A 19,595-nucleotide genomic window follows, 5' to 3' on the forward strand; every position below is an offset into this window, starting at 1 on the left:
AGAAATCTGATTCTATTTTTTTTTTTAAAACGTGTTTTATTTTTTATTCTTTGTAGTCAATATATAGTGCTGCCTTTGAAAAATGGTTCTCAGTGGCTCAAATACAGGAGTAGTGATCAATTAAAAATTTGTATTCAATTAAAATTTTTGCCTCGGCACATCTCAAGATAAAAGAAGTGGTAAAAAATTAGGAACTGAATGGTTTCCACACATGAAATCCCACAATGATTTCTAATTCAAGTGTAATGTTGCTAAGTGTTACTTAAATAGCAAGGAAAGTTTAGATGCTATTGCTTACTAAGGTGGAATAACTTGTTTTTGGTAATCTGCACAGTTTACAGATGGGACATAGGCCATTTTGGACATATTTTGCAAGCCAAATTCAAACATACTCATCAGCTGGAGGCTGGGGAGCAGACATTGTTGAAGAAAGTAACAAAAACCAACATATTCCTCTAAGGTGTGTGAATGTGAGAATTTAGTTTGAAATGCAAATCTATGGTGAAATTTCTAAGAATGCCCAGGACATTAAGCTCTCTCAGATAGTTTAATGCTGAGGTAATAGTGGGGGAAACTCCAAAACTGAGCGGATGGCCAACAAGTGGCAGATGATCTGCACAACAGACAAATGTGAGGTAATTAATGTTTCAGAGAAACAGTCTATACTATGCTTACATGATGCTGAGCTTGCAAATGGAAGTTACAGCTCAGGGAAGTAATCCTGGCATTATCACTGACAGGGTTTGCAGGCTGAGTATGGAGAGGCAGCTGAAGAAGCCATAAAACTTTGGGCAGTGTCAGTAAGGGTATTGAGAACAAAAACATACTGTTTTGCTGTGATCAATCACTGTGACATGCTCACGTTATACACTGTGTGCAGTTCTGCTCCCTGCATGTCAAAGGATATGGCAGGCTCACAGAAAATATAGGCTGAGGAAGGCAAATAAAATGAGCCAGAGTTGGGAGTGACTGCATTGTGAGGGGAGACTAAGCAGCTGGGGAACTTCAGTCTGGAGAGAAGTCTCAGGAGGGATATGACTGAGGTTCACAAAACTGAAGTGTTGGGCAAACTGAATGTGGAATGACCTTATTGACTCATTCCTCAATACTAGAAATATAAAGAGCACGTGTTGAAACTGTAAGAGATTGTAAAATCAATTTCAAAATTACTTCTTTACATTATGGTTTCTGAGTATCTGAGGTTTGCTGGCCACAGGAAGTTGTGGAGGAAAATATTATAACTCAGCCTTATAACGTTCTGGGGGAATATGACATGAATGTGCTACAGAAAGTGGTCAGTCTTCTGTGTTTCCCTTAATTACCATCTCCTGTTAGCAGTGTTGTTGGCAATTTGTTGGTCTAGCTTCTCTGTCACACTCGGGCAGTTTCCATGTTTAGATGCACTGATCTCTTTAATTTTTGGGGGGGTGGGGGAGGGAAGGGGAGAAGGGGGAGTGGAAGTGCACAAAATTCTAGGGAACTACTTTGTCAGTTTCTCTCAAGGTGCACTGTTAGATGACTTACTGTTTATTCTGTATGAGAAAACAATATTATCACATCATTGATAAAGAGCACAGCACATTCAAAATATTTCCTGTAACTATAATGAACCCTGTAGTTGGTTGAATTAAAAAAGGAAGATTGATGCTTGATACAGTTCTGAGAGTTTCAACAAGTTAATTCAGTTTTCATAATTTGGAATAACTACTAACCTACCTGCATAATAAGAACTGTGAAACAGATCAAAACCATGAAATTTTATAAATAACTGAAAGTGACTGTAGGTTCATTAAACACTAATCTTAGTGACAGTCCAGCAGATTTAATGAATTTGGATTACTTGAACCATAAAAGGACAAGTTCATTAAAAACAAACTAGAAAAAACCCAATCTCAAAACAATTCGAGAAACCTGTATTGCTTTTCAGTAAAAAGAAGGTGGCTTTTAAGTTTTAAAAGGTCAAATGCCAATGCCAGGCAAAGCACAGACTTAAAATTGTCTTTGAATCTCATTTCTTTGGTACTGCAGATCAAGAGGTTATGCTTGAGTTATTTTTTGCATAGGATGTTATCTTTCATTTGCCTTTATCAAAGAGTTTCAAAGCTGTAGAAGTTTGATTTCATTGTTTAATGTTTCTGTATCTTCTGGTTTAATCCATTAGGCTAAGAATTAGGTGCAAATGTAATTTTAGCACATCCAGTCATTTTATCTTACTGCAAACTTCGGAATAGACTAGGCAGTTGAATAAAGTGAAACTTGATTGAAAGTCTGATACAGTGATAGTTAGCAAATTGGGAATTTAATTGAGTTTTTGTAAGCATTTTGCTGCAAGCGGCATGTTTTGGAGAAGTTTGAAGTTGAACTCTGGAACAGCATTACTCAAACTGAAAGGGAGTCTTTTGGAGACTAGAGGGAGTTGCAATGGCCTCTTAAATAGATGCTACTAACTTCAGGCAAAAGAGGAAGAGAATAAACCTGCCTTTTTCTTCCTCTTCATAGTCCAGCAATCATTTTGAATGCAAAATCTTCTAAACTACATCATCAAAAGATCTCTCTGTCTTTTTTATCCCCTGAGATGCATCAGGCCATATTATGCTGGGCATGTCTGCTAAGCCACACTCCTGGGACACTCTAGGTCTGGATGGCTTACAGAGGCACTGACTTGCCATTAGGGCAATTGTGTGCACTCAAGTCCCTGGCTGGTGGCAAGCCCCAGGGCTGCAGTTGCCGCATGGTGCTGTGCCTTCACTCCTGCTGCAGGAACACATATGCCAGGCAGAGCTAGTAGAGGGGGTGTGTATATATATGTATATATGTATATATCCATCTCACAGAGCCTTCACCTCATCAAGCTTCTCGTAAATGAGGTTGTTGATAGATTTGTAACTGTGATGCTGGCTGGACTTGGTGTTTTCCATCTTTCTTAAAAATTCCCCTGTGATTTTTGAGAACAGATGCCCAGGAATTAGATTCCTTCACTGTTTTAGAGTAATCAGTTTGTTGGTGATTTTTTTTTATTCATCACAATCTGACATCTGTTAAACTGGGTTCTGTTGAATAGAAGAGAATTTTTCATTATTTTAGCTGCAAATATGTTTGTGCTTTTAGTGAGCTTAAACCTGCAAACTGTTCAGATCTCTACTGAAGCAAGTTTGAAGTAGTTATGGAATGGATGACAGAACAAAAGCTGTTTACCAGAAGACTTTCAAATACATTTCTGACTATAAATACATGAGCTTTCCATTTTAAGTAAAAAATAACTGCTATAAAATAAATATACTTTTTAATATTTTTTCATACTTTACCTTCATTGAAGTATGGGGGTTTTTGCCATAACACACTAGCTACCAGAGTCTGTTTTCCTTCACCTGTATACTCGATATACTGAAGACTGTGATTGGCTTCTCAGTGCAATTTAAAAGATGGCTTAGGATGAAGAGATTTCATGACAGTTATGTCAAAAAAAATTTTTTTTTCTTTCTAATAAATTAGTTACATATTGAATTTCCTGTCTTTTCTTTCTTTGACTGCTCAGATTTATTAGAATAAATCACTGTAAAAGATTCACTCTGGTACACATTTGCATTGTGTTTGCAAGCAGTGTAGCTAAACTTCTTACTGATTAGAATTTATATATGACTTTTCTAAAGTTTCTTTGATGTTTTGCATTTCAGTTATTTTAAAGGTTTCTTACTGAAGTGAAGCATATTTGCATATTCTTTAGAGAAAGAAAGAAAATTCATTCTCTTTTCTTAAATATTTTCTCTAGATTGTCAAGTTGCTGGCTTCTTTCTGGTTTCTTAAATTCTCAGTAACAGCTACTAAATACACTAGTTCCCAATCTTAGAAATACCATAAATAAAAAATCAGCAGCTGAATGTTAAAAAAAAATAAAAAGGCACCAAAACATTGTTGGAAGTGCAAGTGGGTATATGAGTCAGAAATGCAGATCTGTTATCGGGATAGCATATTTTCTGTCTCTAGCTGATACCTCCCAAATAAGGCCATAATCACATGTGTGCAGTTGCAAATTGTAAACTTCTGATGTGTTTCACAAACTATTTATGGGTTGCTGTGGTATTGATATCATATTACTGACTATGGAGAAAATACATGAGCTGCAGTATGCATTCATGCTTTCTAGAAACTGTAAATGAAAATGTACGCTTACTTGAAATGAGCCATAAATGTTTATGTAATACTTAACTGTTATAACTAAGGATTAATGATAGTAAAAAAAAATATCTATCCAGGGCATTCTGTGGACTACCATAAGAACTTGCTATTAATTCAGTTTAATACTGTTAGGAAAATTAATCCCTAATGTATGAAATATCATACGTACAAAATGCTATTAGGCGAAATAATTCTTTTAATTAGTGTAACTTAATTCTTAGTATTAAATACCAAATGTTAATACATTCACTTCCAGAAGTATAATGTATCTAAAATTCATATAAACAGGTGCAGTCAGAGTACTTGACAAAGAGACCATATGAACTTAGAAATAAAAAAATAATGTTGTTGTGTTTTGATATGGAAAACACAAAGTAATGTGCCTGACAATAGCAGTCACACAGAAGACCAGAAGTTCATATAAAATCCTTCTCTGCTGCTTTTGTCAGAGAAGCAGGTTTAATGCTCATTGGGAGCTTGGGCTGTTTTAAAAGGATAAGGCAATAGTATATAACAGCATGCAGTCCTGTGCTGGAGATGAAGCTGCTTGGCTCCAAAGGGTCTACTGCCAAAATGCCATCTTATTCCTCAATGACCTGCTTATCCAGCAAGAGGTACTCTCAGCTGCTTTCTCAAGAGCTGCTCTGATCATGTTGGAGTCAACTGGTGGCTCATGCACTTTATTCCGGTTTGTTTAGGCTCAGATTTGGAAGCCTATAATCCCTTAATAACAATTGACTGTTAATTTGTCATTGCCACCATTAATTTAAACAGCTAGAAATTACATGTATCAGCTGTTCCAGATGTAATTATGGTGATAGAAATCAGCTTGTTCAAAAGGTGCAATCAGTCATCAATTTGAAACTTTTTATTTGATTAACTGGTTCAGCTAATATAGAGAGTGCTTTATTTTAGTGGCTTGCCTAATATGAAATTTGTCATGTAGGATGTTATTTATACTAGAAGTAATATTCTAGCAGGCCAAAAGTAAATTGTAAAGTAAATAACAAAGTGCACCTGCAGCTCCTGCTAATTGCAATGGACCTTTTAATTACTATACAGCATAATATTCCTGACTAGGATAGGGAAGTAGATCTTTATGAAGCATTAAGTTTTTGATCTGAATTCTTAAACGCTTCTGCATGTGCATACACACAAACATACACAAACAGTAAGCTTCTCTGAAGGAATTCCTGGAAAGTCTTAGGCTGATAACATCCCACGTTATTCAGATAATGAAACTCAGTCCTACTGAACAACATTTAAATTAGTCATCAAAGTAAAATTTTTTCTTTCATGACTAGGAAATGTTTTAAATGTTTTAAGAGTTGCAGTTGAATTCATAAGGGTGATAAAACTGACAGTGTACTTAAGATTAAGAAGGAATCTTGCCAATTCCTATCTCTGCTAGGAGACAAGAAATCTTTTTGATTTCTCATTCAAAATACTATACAGATCAATAATTTTGCTCTCAGGTGCATTGAGTTTAACGCTATGACTTTTCAGTGCCAAAATTCGCATATTTTAAAGTTGTATCTTTCTCAGATCTGTCCTTAGGGTACCATCAAATAATGCCTCCACTGAGCTGTGTACTTTAGAAATGAGGAAAAGTGATGGGAAACAAAAAAGTAAAGCCGTTGTTGAGAACATAGGTTTTGAGGAATCTCATCAGGTTGAAGAACAGAAGTTTTACTGTTTAGTTCATGATTAACATCTGCCTCAGTTTCAGAAAATCTTAGAGTTTTGAGCAGCTGCTTTTATATAACCTATTTTGGCTTGAGAAGAGCATTTGATGTCTTGAATGCACATGCACATCTTAGTGAAGAATGTTGTAATAAATGTAATACTGTAATGTTGGTTCTTCTCTGCGTATTCTATAAAAAGAAAATGAGTATATCTATATGCATCAGGAATATTCCAGAATTTCTGGCTGGAAAACAATATTTAATAAGAGATTAAGAGCTCTAGTACATACGTAAAAGAAATATCAGAATCTGGCACCATTGGGACTTTTCATTGATAAGGCTTGCATTTCCTGAAATCATAGTCAAATAACAGTTCCTGAAGAGCCGTGAAGGTTTCCATAAGAAAATTTAAGACAAAACCAAGAAAGCATGGCTGTTAATTGGCTTCTTTTGCTATTTATGGTGTTCACTTTTTTAATATATTTGTTTGTATAAGTATATTTGTGAGTGTGTATGTATACCTGTGTTTATGTTTGCTTTTATATGTATGTGTATATACATAGACATGCACATATATAGTTTTGGTGGGTTTTGTTGTTTTTATAGTAATATCTTTTTCCTCTAAATAACAACTCGGTATCATTGGTTTGTGTTTGTTTAATCTCTAGGCAGTTACTGTGGAGCAATTTGTTTATGAGCTTAAAGAGAGCAGTAGTGGGCTCATGTATAGTAAATATTAGAATATACCATGTTAAGAATGAAAGCGAGTAAATCTGTGCTGATTTAGAGCTTCATTCTGGATCTAAAGCAGGATCATAATCTAGAACTGTTCTTCAGAGCCTGTTCAGAGTAGCAGAAATTTGCCTAGTATTTCAGTAAATATCTTATTTTTTTTTTTACAGTGGTATTTTTATGCTTTAAGCTCTAAGTGTAGTTATGAATACTGACTTTTGTGAATTATAGGCTCACTTTCTCTTTGGTAGGATAGCGAGTTATTTCTAGAGTAAAGGTTGTTATTGGACATCCAGTAGAGAAGATACTAGTTGCTTTTTTTACTAATGCCTATTTAACTATACAAAACATATTGGTACTCTGTCATGTTCCTCCTGCCTTTGTCATCTACAGAAAACATCAACTTTGATAAAAGTCTCTGATGCAATATTTTAGTTGAAACATATAAATAACATTACATAACAATATTTGCTTTAACTTTGCTTATAGATTTAGTCTTCACTATTCTCGTTCTTCAGTGGATTTAGTGACTAAACAGTTTACGCTATTTAATAGCATTGAGTTCCTATTTCTAAAATAATCACAATTACTACCTTTCCTATAGATAACCCTGAATTTTAAGTCTTTGATTAGGTGTGATTTTCATATTCTGGAACATGAAATCATATAGACATTGGTCCTCTTCTTTGACTTTTTGGTAGCTTAACTCAATTCAGCAGACAATAAATCTAGCTGACTACTGAAATTATAAGAATCTCCATTTAGCAGGTTTTCTGCTTCTTTTCTCCACAGAGCAAATGAATGTTACCTTTCTGAAAAATCAGTCACCACTGGCCAAAAGGCCATGGCCAAACATTAAAGTTGGTTAAACTCAGCTACCTAGTGGATCAAATAATTATTCTTTCTTATAAATTGCAATATAAAATAAATAAATGAATCAATACAACTAAATAACCAATCAGCATTTTATTATAGCTGCTTCTTTGGTTTTTTTTCTTTATAAAAATACCCTCACAGATTTAGTTTTGAAGTAGGTATTTTCTCTTCTAGAGCTACAGCATGTGAAATCATAAAAAGAAGCTACTCTTGAAGGCAACAGTATGTATAAAAATTGCAATGTAGGTTTCTGAAAGCATCCAGAAATACTGACAAGAATTTTTTGCAGGAAAATAGGACATAATGTATGTTGGTTTCTAAAGTCCACTCATGTCAGTGTAAGTTTTTTTTCTCTGGCAATATGAAGAAATATACATCATTATTGCTTCATTTGTCTCTTGCAAAAACCTACACCCATTTCATTTATATGAGGGGTCGGGGAGGAAGTAGAAGGAAGAGGAAAGGTTTTATCTAAATAGCTTAAATCAGGGGGAGGTACAGTTTGAAAAAAGGAGGAAAAGCACAGTATCTCTATGTCTTTCTCCAGATGGAAAGAGCCAATGATCCCACTGGTACTGATCCCACGAGGTGGTAGCTGGCTGTCCATGCTGTGTTAACTTCTGTCACATTGTCTTTGCAGCTTCTGAGAGACAATTTATTCTGTTGTGAAATATCGTAACTTCTATTGTGTGCATATCCTTCAGACTCTCATGTGTGTGGTGGTGGTTGAAAGTAATAAATGGTTTGGTATTTACCAGTTATTACTTTCCGATTTTTTTTTAAATCTCTTGGACTTTTTCACCAGGCCAGTTTTATTTAGCCTGTTTATTCTTCTCTGTGATTTGATTGTGCACAAGGACCTCTCCTGAGCCTTGGAAATCTACGTTTGAAGTCATGTTTGGTTGTGAAAATTTTATTTCTGGATTTCTCTGGGCTGTGGAGTACCTTTTAAAATTCAGTTTCACTTATGGTAGAATAGTGAAATATAGCTTGATGAGTTAGCTTTGTGTGAAGTACAGTGTGCTAAATGAGAACCCCCCCTCCCCTAAGTGTGTGAAAGGTAGTTAATGACAGTGTTAATGTGGCCCTTGGTGGGCAGCTGGCTTTCCAGTCAGGGTTTTGAAGTATGATGTGAGCAGGAGAAAAGTATGTCATCTCCCAAGCTCCATTCCTCAACTTAAAGTTGATTTCTACTGCTGTGCCCATCTTTTCTCTTGACCTGAGGTGAGTGGCTACACTGTTGGCAGGATCTGCTGCCGAGCACTCACAAAGTGCACCAAGGGGTTCCCAAACCTTGGAAGACTCAGGGGAGCCGTCACCCACTCAGAGCCTGCAGCCCTGACAGTGATGGCTGACAAGAGCTGGACAGGGCCAGGAGCAAAGGTGGCCAGAGAAGCATCTGAGAACAGTGACAAAGGAATTAGGGTTTCTCCCCCAAAGAAAAGGTGGCAGGATCAATAGCCTAACTGAGATGCCCCTACACCAATGCACATGACGTGGGCAACAAACAGAGATGGAAGTGGCAGGAAAACTGTGATGTAACTGTAATCTTGGAAACATGGTGGAATGACTCACACAAATGGAGAGCTAAAATGGATGGCAATAAACTCTTCGGGAGGGGCAGGCAAAGAATGAGAGGTGGTGAAGAAAACCTATATGTTAGATAGTGTTTTGACTATCTGGAGCTTGACAGTGGTGATGAATTATGATATTTGAAAAGTCATGGCAATCAGAAGTCCCCTGGTGACTGGAAGAAGGGCAACATCGTGCCCATTTTTAAAAAGGGTAGAAAAGATGATCCTGGGAAGTACCGAAATAACAGATGAGGTTGAGGAGCTCTAGGCCAGGTGGGAAGCATTTCACTGGCACAGGCTGCCCAGGGAGGGGGTTGAGTCACCTTCCCAGGAGGTGTTTAAGGGACGGGTGGATGAGGTGCTGAGGTACATGGTTTAGTGGTTGATAGGAATGGTTGGACTCGATGATTCAGTGGGTCTTTTCCAACCTGGTGATTCTATAATTCTATGACCTGTCAGCCTCACCTCTGTGTCTAGGAAGATCATGTCCTAGAAGACATGCTGAAGCACATGGCCAGCATGGCTTCACCAGCAGCAAGTCCTGCCTGACCAAGCTAGTGGTTTTCTGTGATGAGGAACCACAGCAGTGGACCAAAGGATGTGATCTATCTGGACTTCTTTGACATGGTCCCCTATAACACCCATATCTCTAAACTGGAGAGATGTGGATTTGATGGGTTGATGGTTCAGTGGATAAGAAGCTGATTGGATGGTCATATTCAAAGAGTAGTGGTCAATGGCTCAAAGTCCAGATGGAGATCCATGACAAGTGGTGTCCCTCAAGGGTCTGTTCTGGGTCCAGTGCTGTTTAATATCTTCATCAATGGTATTGACAGCGAGATTGAGTGCACCCTCAGCAAGTTTGCCAATGACACCAAGCTGAGTGATGCAGTTGCTATGGTGGAAGGATGGGATGTCATCCAGAGGGACCTGGACAGGCTGGAGAAGTGGGCCTGTCAGAACCTCATGAGGTTCAACAAGGCCAAGTGCAAGGTCCTACACCTGGGTTTGGGCAATCCCCCATTTCAGTACATGATGTGGGAGGAAGTGGTTGAGAGCTGCCCTGCAGAGAAGGACTGGGGGATGCTGGTTGATGAGAAGCTCGACATGAGTCGGCAGTGTGCACTTGCAGTCCAGAATGCCAACTGAATCCACCAGGAGTCTTGACTAACTGGGGAGGTCCCTGTTGACTTGAGGTTACCAAATGTGATGTCCGGGAACTACAGGCCTGTCAATCTGACATCCATACTGGGGAAGATTATGGAGCAGATCAGTTTGAGTACCATCACACAGCAAGTACAAGGCAACCAGGTGATCAGGCCCACTCAGCGTAGGTTTATGAAAGGCTGGTATGGCTTGACTAACCTGGTCTCCTTCTATGACAGGATGACTCACTTAGTAGATGAGTGAAAGCCTGTGGATGTTGTCTGCTTAGACTTTAGTAAAGCCTTCAACACCATTTCCCACAGCATTCTCCTGGAAAAACTGGCTGCTCATGGTTTGGATGGATGTACTCTTCACTGGCTAATAAACTGGCTGGATGACTGGGCCCAAAAAGTTAAATCCAGTTGCTGGCTGGTCACAAGTGGTGTTCTCTGGGGGTCAGTGTTGGACCCAGTTCTGTTTAATATCTTTATCTGGACAAGGGAATTGAGGCAACCCTCAGTAAACTTGCAGATGACACCAATTTGCGAGGGAGCATTGATCTGCTTGAAGGAAGGGAGGCTTAACAGAGGGATCTAGACAGGCTGGATCGATGGGCTGAAGCTAATTGTGTGAGCTTCACCAAGGCCAAGTGTTAGGTTTTGCACTTGGGTCACAACAACCCAGTGCAACACTACAGGCTTGGGGGCAGAGTGGCTGGAAAGTGCCTGGAAAAGGAACTGGGGGTGCTGGTTGATAGTGAGCCGAGTATGAGCCAGCAGCGTGCCCAGGTGGCCAAAAAGGCAAAGAGCATCCTGGCTTGTATCAGAAAAAGTTTGGCCTGCAGGAGTAGGGAAGTGATCATGCCCATACTCAGCACTGATGAGGCCACACCTCAAATGCGGTTTACAGTTTTGGGTTCCTCAGTATGAGAGGCACATTGTACATGTCCAAAGAAGGGCAGTGAAGCTAGTGAAGGATCTAGAGAGCAAGTGGTATGAGGAGTGGCTGAGGGAACTGTGGTTGTTTAGTCTGGAGAAAAGGAGGCTCAGGGGAGACCTACTCACTGCCTACAGCTACCTGAAAGGAGGTTGTAGAGAGGTGGATATCATCTTTTCTTCTGAGTAATGTGATAGAACAAGAGGAAACAGCTTAGTTTCTGCCAAGGTAGGTTTAGATTGGATATTAGGAGAAGTTTCTTCACTGAAAGGATTGTCAGACTCTGGAACAGGCTGCCCAGGGAGGTAGTTGGGTCACCATCCCTAGAAGTAACCTAAATGATTCTATTAATGCACAGAATTTTTATTCAAAACAGTATTTTTTATATGATAACATTAGTGTTTAAATCTATATTCTTTTACCTTTCACTGTGTTCAGAATGAATGACTGTTGGTTGAGAAAGCAGGATTCTCCTTTCTTTTTCTATCAAGATACACTTCCCAAGAAGCACCTGTTTTCTCCTTTTTGTTTCCGTAGGCTTTTTCAGTTTCTCAAAAGAAGTGACTAAACCCTATATACCTGTACTGTTGTAGTCTTAGAGAATGTGACTCCTCATTATCTCGTTGTTGAGCAGTAGCTAGCAAAAAATTGTCCTGTGTGAGGGTAGATTTAAATTTATTGATTACTTAAAATTCCAGCTATAATCCATCTGAAATACTTGAGATAATAGCAATCTATGGATATATCAGCTGAGCTAGGACCAATGCATCCTCTATTTTAACCTGTACTGCCTTTTACTGATCTCCTTTACATGAACTTTGTATATTTATTATGACTGAACATATAATTTATTATTGGACTTCATAATACTTAATAATACATTCTGCATTTGCTTTTCTGTATATGTATTTTTTCAGCCATAATTGCTGCAAATCCATTTTGTGAAAATGTATTAAGAATATTTATAATTCGAACCAATATTTCAAGAAGAACTTGCTGCTCTTTACTTATCTAAATGCATTGACTAAGCAAGTAAAATACCTACTGCATAATTGTAGATGCAGAGTTTTAAATATCACATTCATTATTATCAGTACTACATGCTTAAATAAATTCTGCAAAGCCATTAAGCTTGAAGGTAAGCAAAGCAATAATGCTTCATATTTTAGAAGTGAACATAGAACATCTTTAAACCATACTATAGAGAAAAAAGCTTTGAAAGGAGTTGAGGACAACTCTCTGTGGGCAGCTCTCTGTGAGATACTTCTATGCAGTGTCGGGGACTGCTGATTCCCCGCATTCCCTGTTGCCTGGGGCTGAGGAGGATAATGGGGTGGTGGGGCGCTGTGCCTGTGAATACTTCGATTTAAAAAATAACATTCCTCCACAAAAAGAGAACAAAACCCAACCCAGTGCTTGAAGCTCCCCATGTACAGTTGTCCCTGTAGAGAGCTACAGCTGTCTCGCAGTGAGTTGGCCATGGAGAGATGTCCCTTTCACCCTTGAAAATGTGAGCTATTTATTCATAATAATTTGAAAACATCAATGCATAATACTGTTTATAAGTCTTTTCTTATCCAAGATTCATTGCATATATTATTGAAGTTGCTACTTTCTTAGGATTTCTTTTTTAGCTGCAAAAGAAAGAATATATTTCGTATAATAGTTGGAGTTTCTTTCAAAAAGAGTTTGGGTCTTGTAAGATTAATAGAAACTTTTTTTTTTATTATTTTTCAGTGAAGTAATGTTTTCTTCCCTGTTTTTTGCTATCCAGGAAAGACTGCATCACATACATGGTGGCTATCATATTTTTCAGGTCTCCTTAAAATGTGGTGTGTTTAGCACAGCCAGGCTCTGAGATGTAGCAGCTCAATGATGAAGTCTGATAAGGAGTGTTGTATTAGTATGTTGTATTAGAATCATAGAATCATAGAATCCCTAGGTTGGAAAAGACCTTTGAGATCATCAAGTCCAACCATACCCATCTACTACTAACTATTACTATTAGTTAATCTACTGTTTTGGGGAGTGGTCTGTAGAGCCTGTAGAATGTTTATTCATCTACTATGGCAATTCTTATTTTGCAAGGATGCCTTGTTAAGGAAATGCAGTAAATACCAGTAAGATGGAAGGCAGTTAATGCATTAGGAGAACTTCCACTAATTTGCAGATTGTCTAAAGTAATTGTTGGATTTTATGCTCCTGGTTTTATTTGATGATAGTATTTCAACAGCATGACTCTCTGCCTCTGCAACAAATCTTAACGTATACAAATTTCTGGCTTATATCAAGAAGTTAAAATGATTCTTTGCTGTGAAATAAAATGTAGTTTAAATCATATGCTTATGCCCCTCTTCACTACTAGGATTTTCACTGCTGACCAAACCAGGCTTCTCCCCCATTTTACACTGTATCCTGAATGGTGTTACTTAAAAGGAATTTTGCAAATCTTAGTTTTTCTTCCTCTGTTTTCCCTTTAACAAAATGCTTTTCATTAAATTATTAAGGAAACAGCTTTCTTTTCCTGTGAATAAATATTTCAAATGCAGAATACCTGAGATCTCTTGAATACTTTTGTTCTCAGGAAATTACAGTGAGATTAAAAAAATGTCATGTAATGGGTAATTTGAATGTGCAGATTTCTAGAAGATAGATACTGACAGTTGGAAATTTCTGTTGTGCTTGAATAAACGCTTTTAAGTGTCTAAGATGTTTGTCAGACTATGTGTGAAAGTGTGGTAAGTGACACAGGCAAGTGTGTCAAGCAACAATTGTTTTTGTTGTTCTTTGGTTAGGTGATGTTACGCTGGCACTTTTTATTGATTAACTTTTGCCTGAAGCTTATTCATTTGCTTTTTGAGCGAGACATATTTGTTTTAAATTAGCAATCAAAAAACATAGAAAAGAAATAAAATCTTTTTGTACAATGTGTCCAATGGGTTTAAGTGTCACTTTTTACAGATTCAGCTTGGTGACTTTGGTGCTAGAATTTTTAGCCTCTGACGCTGGGCTTCCCTGCTGTTATTTCACACAAAAATCTGGTCTGAATTATTAAGAGTTCTCATTCTGACGTCTTTGTTTATTCCTTGGCATATGTAATCAAGGAGCTGAATGTAGTGATGTTGCAAACTATGACTTGAGTTTTTCTTTTAAAATACTTTCAATGCCATGTTAAAAGGGTGATAATCTGATAATTTTGATGTGAAAATGTGGTGCAATTTTAAAAATAATTACAAAAATTTGTTTTTCCTTATCTTTCTTTCAGTATCAATAAGTTCTCCAATGTAAAAATAAATGTATAGAAACATTAATTTCATGTTTGTATTACAGGCTAGAGGAAGAAAAGAATATTTTATCAGGATTTCAAGAGGACTTGGACAAGTTGATTTTATGGTTAGAGGAAGCAGACAGTGTTATTTGTATTCCCCTTGAACCAGGGAATGAAGACCAGTTAAGAGACTGCCTTAGCAAAGTAAAGGTATTGTGAATTTTATTCTTAATACTTTCTTACTTTATCGATTCTACATTAAAGAAAAATAAATGCTATTTTCAGAGAAGGTTTCTGTAGTCAAACATGACATACATTTAAATTTTTTAGATAAAACAAAGCAGTGGATTTCAAAACCCAGGTACAAGTAAATGCTAATAATCCTAAAATCAGAAAAGTAATGGAAAATGTGCTGAAAGGAAAATACCTATACTGTCAGTAAGTAATTAATCATTATATTTTTAACATAAAATCATAGAATAGCTTGAGTTAGAAGAGACCTTAAAGGTGATCTAGTTACAACTCCCATGCCATGGGCAGGGACACACATTCATCCTCATTTCATAATTCAGAACATGTGTTATCCATAAAACATTTCTCTATAGGTGTCTTGTTAACCTTTTATAACTTCTCAGTTATGAAATTGTGCTAAGTATTTCACAAGAGTATATAGAATAGTATGTATAATTATAAATGTCAGCTGGTTGAAGTATCACTGCAACATTTTCCTAGACTAAAAATCTGTGTTGATTGTTGGTTTTTTAATGCTTTTAGAAAACCCAACAGAATATTAAATGTTTTTTCTTTTTTTAAAAAGCTGGAATATTTTCATGAAGATATTGGTCCTTTTAGACTGTGGTACTGCTAATGTATCTAATAGAAGTTACTCAATTTAGTTTCTGAGATGAGTGCAATAGAATGACTATTCTTAATAACTGGCACAGTAATATATTAAACTGTAGTTGGAAAATGTATATTACTTACAGAATACCTGCCTAAAGGTTTCCTGTTTTCTTTTGAGGATACGGACTAGTTATGCTTTATGCTAATCCAGGTTGAACAAATTCAGAAAGTGATAGAATAAAGCATTAAATAATCTGAAGGAAACTTGTCAGAGTCTGTTCTACCCCTCTTCCAACAAAATCTGAAAAGAATCCAGAAGACTTCATAGTAAATATCTAATATCAAGTTTCTTTTTAAATAAACAAAGATAGGATAAGTAGCATTTGAAGAAATGAAGGCTTATCTACGTGCTGAGTTTGTCCCTCTGACTGTTGAGCATAAGATATTAGTGAGTTGGACAGAAAATTTGTGAGGTTTTGCCTCCATTGTTGAGTATATCAGAACAAAGGCAAAGAATTATTTATAAGAGAGTGTTAGATGTGTCTTATAATTTTCAGACATGATTACAGACTTAAAGTCTAAATTGATGGTTTAAAATAGCAAAGGCTCCCACTCCTCATTTATCCACAAATATTTCCCAATTGTATTATTTCCAAGGGATACATAATCCAAAATTAAAGGTGTTAGCAACTCTTATTTGTATCTTGTTTTTATAGTCTACCTTGTACTATTGGAGCTACACATGAGAATACATACTGATGCAGCAAATGAATAATGTATTGTCTTGCAGTGTGGCTCACTTCATACTTACATGCTTACGTTAATAAAAATCTGAAGTACTTTTGTCTTTTAGTTACATTATCCTTATTTGGTATGTCAAGTTACTTTGACAGTATCAGTTTGCAGTAACTGCATACATGACAGAGAAGTGGTACATTCAGATGAATTGCTTGCATACTTTGGCTTTTTTTATGAACACACGTGAATGTTCTTAATTATGAGGTTAGATGGCAGGGCTTTTCACTACATACCGTCTGGGTGACTGTTTATAGCATGGAACAGGTAAAAGCCCTTCTCCAAAGTTCTTTTTCTTTACCATATTAAAAGATTATTAAAATTAATATATGAGTTGTTGAGTGTCCCAAAGTAGAATTTATCATGTAACAATAATTAATGTTTTCAGAAACCCCATATTTTGGTGTTTAGGACTCTTTGCTTGATCCACTGATGGTTTCTCTTTTGAGGTTGGGGGGGCATTGCCTTCTACATTCAGAATGCAATGGTTATTTTGTCTTGAACTGAGTTTATTCCTGCAGCTGATACACGAATCGATAAGGGTGAAGATAAGAGAGCTGAAAATTCTACCACAGTTCATCTTAACTGCTGTATTTGTCTGTTCTAGTTAAGAGCTGAAGAGCTACCTCCACACAAGGGAATACTGAAACGATTAAATGAAACTGGAGGAATAGCACTTGGAAGTGCATCACTGAACCCAGACAAAAAACATAAGCTTGAGAGTACGCTGAAGGAGGCTAACCATCGCTTGTTAAAGGTTAGACGTAATAGTGATATAACTGTGGTATAAAATTTTAATCTGCAGCAAATATTTGCATTGTATATTTTCTGGTATATATTCTTTTTCTCTATGAAGAGACATTTGTATGCATAATGAACTGGAGGAAGAAAAATGTGTACAATCCACAGCCATGAGAAACAATGACAGCAAACCAAGACCATTAGTGCCTGAAATGATGATGTTTCATCCAAATGTGCTCCCTAAATTACAGGTTTGCTGCTTAAGGGTGGAATGCAGAGTATCATTTTTGTGGCCTGGTTGTTTTGAGTATACAGCAAATATTCCAGCTTTTGTGACTCAGGTGTATGAGAGGCAGCAGCAAATGTCTGTTATGGAAAGACTGGCAGATTCTTTCCTTTCCCTAGCCCCAAGGTGGAAGCTGCAACCACTGCTTCATCATCCACCACGCTTCTTCCAACCTTGAGCTCTGAGTTCTGGCTTCTGTATAGCCAAGTATCACACATTTTGCTTTCTGTTTTCTCCATACTCATGGAGAGAAGTAAGGGAAGATTTTAGTGTATTTTATTGTTGAAGTAGCATATTTTTGTGTTGAAAACTGGTGACAATGAATGACAAATCTGGTAAAGAGAGGTAATAATTTGAGTGCTCTTGTGTAGCTACTGCTTCTCATGTAGCAGAAATTGTAGAAAGCTTTGTCCAGAGGACCTTCACCTGAGGTAAGAATTAGCCTGGTCAGGAAAGGTCAATCAGCTGAAGGATTTCCATTGATTCTGATGGCAAAATCAAATTCTGGGAAATTAACCTGTGGTATGTATTTGTTAAAGACACTAGGATGCCAGGGGGAAAAGAGTCACGTTTAGCTCTGCAGAAGAAAAGCTGAGATCCTCTCCAAGAGTACCTCCTGAAAAGACAAGCTAAACTTTCTGGTCAATACCACTACATCCTGGTTTGGTTTTTTTTTTGTTTTTTTTTTTGTTTTGTTACCATTTCTGTGAACGTAGTTCAATTTCAAGCACGGACTTGGGAAATAAAAACTTCTTTGATATGGGATTCTCATTAGTTTCTTCCTAACAGAAGCAATCCAGCAATGTTCAAAATCCTAGCTAATGGCTCAGGTACAAGTGGATAATAAATATTGATCACATTCACAAACTCCAAGTTGGACATGTAAATCATTATTTGGGTGCTCAGAGAGAAATATATCTTTCTTTACAAATGAGTTTCTGAAAGGAATGTATGTAGAATTCAGAGCACTTGAAGATCAAAATCATGTTATTTACTAGGTGAAGTAAACATACATAGCTGGATTTAGACACTAGGATTTGAATATTTGTATTTAAGAGTAATACTAAATATTTAATAGACAATATTAGTTTTCAGGAAAAAATATTTTTCGTAATGTTGTGCAAATGCATTTTAATGAAATCTGTAATTTATCTCTGAACATAATCTTTTACTGATTAGTCATACACCTAAAAACTTCACAATTTCACTTTTTCCTTGCCAATGCAGAAATATTCCAGGTTACTTTCACGGTCAGAGCAACTATGAATGCTATTGAAAGGGGTAGGTCTTGATGAAATATGGAGAACAAGGCTACTGTTTAGTGAATTGTTCTCTTTACAAATTTGTCTCCTAGGCCCAAGTAATGTATGTGGCAAGATATTAGGCTTGGAATTTACCACTTGAAACTTCCATTTACTCCTAAAAGACTAAAACCAGAAAACTGAGCTTCCCTTTATGTTCATTACTTAACCACATTATTTTAATTTCAGTTACCTACATATGGAGATGTATAAAGCTGAGTTCTCACTGGCCCTTGGTAGGTGAATCTCAGAAAAACGCAGTATATTTTTTTGATGAACAGAATATGGGCTTTAAAATTAAAAGACTCAAATCCGTGTGTGTACCATACTTGAACATGTTCCCTTTCTCTGATGTTTTTTTTCATTTCCTGTGTGCTCTTGACAGATGTTAAGAAAATAAATAATTAAGCTATAAGCTCATTATGAGTTTCTGTCCCTGATTTTTTTCAGTGAAACTGAAGGATAAATATTTTTTTCTTTCAAATATTTTTCTTTTACTCACAGTTGGTGTAGGAAGCCTCAATTAATGTGGTTTGGTTTTTTTTTAAACTTCTCCTCTGAAACTCTAGAGTCTGTAATAAAATTAAAGAACATGGAACGAAAATCTGCAAGCCTAGCATAGGGACATTGGCTTTCATTGTTTATAGATCTGTAATCACTGAAAAAAGCCCACAGGCTTTTACTGTGAGTCAAAGTTCGCAGCTCTGGCACTTTTATATCAGGTGAACTTATGCTGGCCACTTGAGGATGGTTCTGTAGTTGTTTTGATGAGGATATATTTTTTGTGTTCCTTAAAGCACATCTGGCATTTCTGCTACAAATGAACATATAACAATTTACCATTTCTCATTATCTCATCACAGGATGATAATATTTTCAAAATATGAAACATACACTACATTTACATAAATATTGTAAGGCAGGTCCTTATTTGGCATGCACTAGAGTAATTCTGTTTCTTTTGGGGAAGCTGTGACAATTTACACCAGCTGAGAATGTAGCCAAATATCACTTAAGGCTATGACAAATTTTTGGTTTTGCCTTGATCTGCCGAGCAGGGGAATAGGGGATGACACCTGTGAGTCTTAACCTTCAGGTGACATATTTGAAATCAGTCATGTTCAGACCTTCTTTACAGAAACTGCTGCCCTACAGCAATGGAAATAAGCCAAGAAAAGAAATTGAGTATGAAAGGAATTGCAGTCACATAAAAGAACCTTTTTTTTTGCCTATGCT

General features: G+C 36.8%; 1 protein-coding gene across 4 annotated transcripts in view; it reads left to right on the forward strand.

Annotated features, from left to right (window-relative positions):
- The window catches only part of DMD (dystrophin), a 1,224,073-nt gene that overhangs the window by 799,440 nt on the left and 405,038 nt on the right, over positions 1 to 19,595 (forward strand). For all 4 annotated transcript variants that reach the window (XM_069873469.1, XM_069873460.1, XM_069873489.1 and 1 more), the window contains 2 exons: positions 14,456 to 14,603; positions 16,639 to 16,788. In XM_069873469.1, the coding sequence (XP_069729570.1) occupies positions 14,456 to 14,603; positions 16,639 to 16,788 (298 nt within the window). The remainder of the gene's footprint in view (positions 1 to 14,455; positions 14,604 to 16,638; positions 16,789 to 19,595) is intronic.

Source organism: Phaenicophaeus curvirostris, chromosome 1, assembly GCF_032191515.1.
Source record: "Phaenicophaeus curvirostris isolate KB17595 chromosome 1, BPBGC_Pcur_1.0, whole genome shotgun sequence".
In the NCBI taxonomy this organism is placed as follows: domain Eukaryota; kingdom Metazoa; phylum Chordata; class Aves; order Cuculiformes; family Cuculidae; genus Phaenicophaeus; species Phaenicophaeus curvirostris.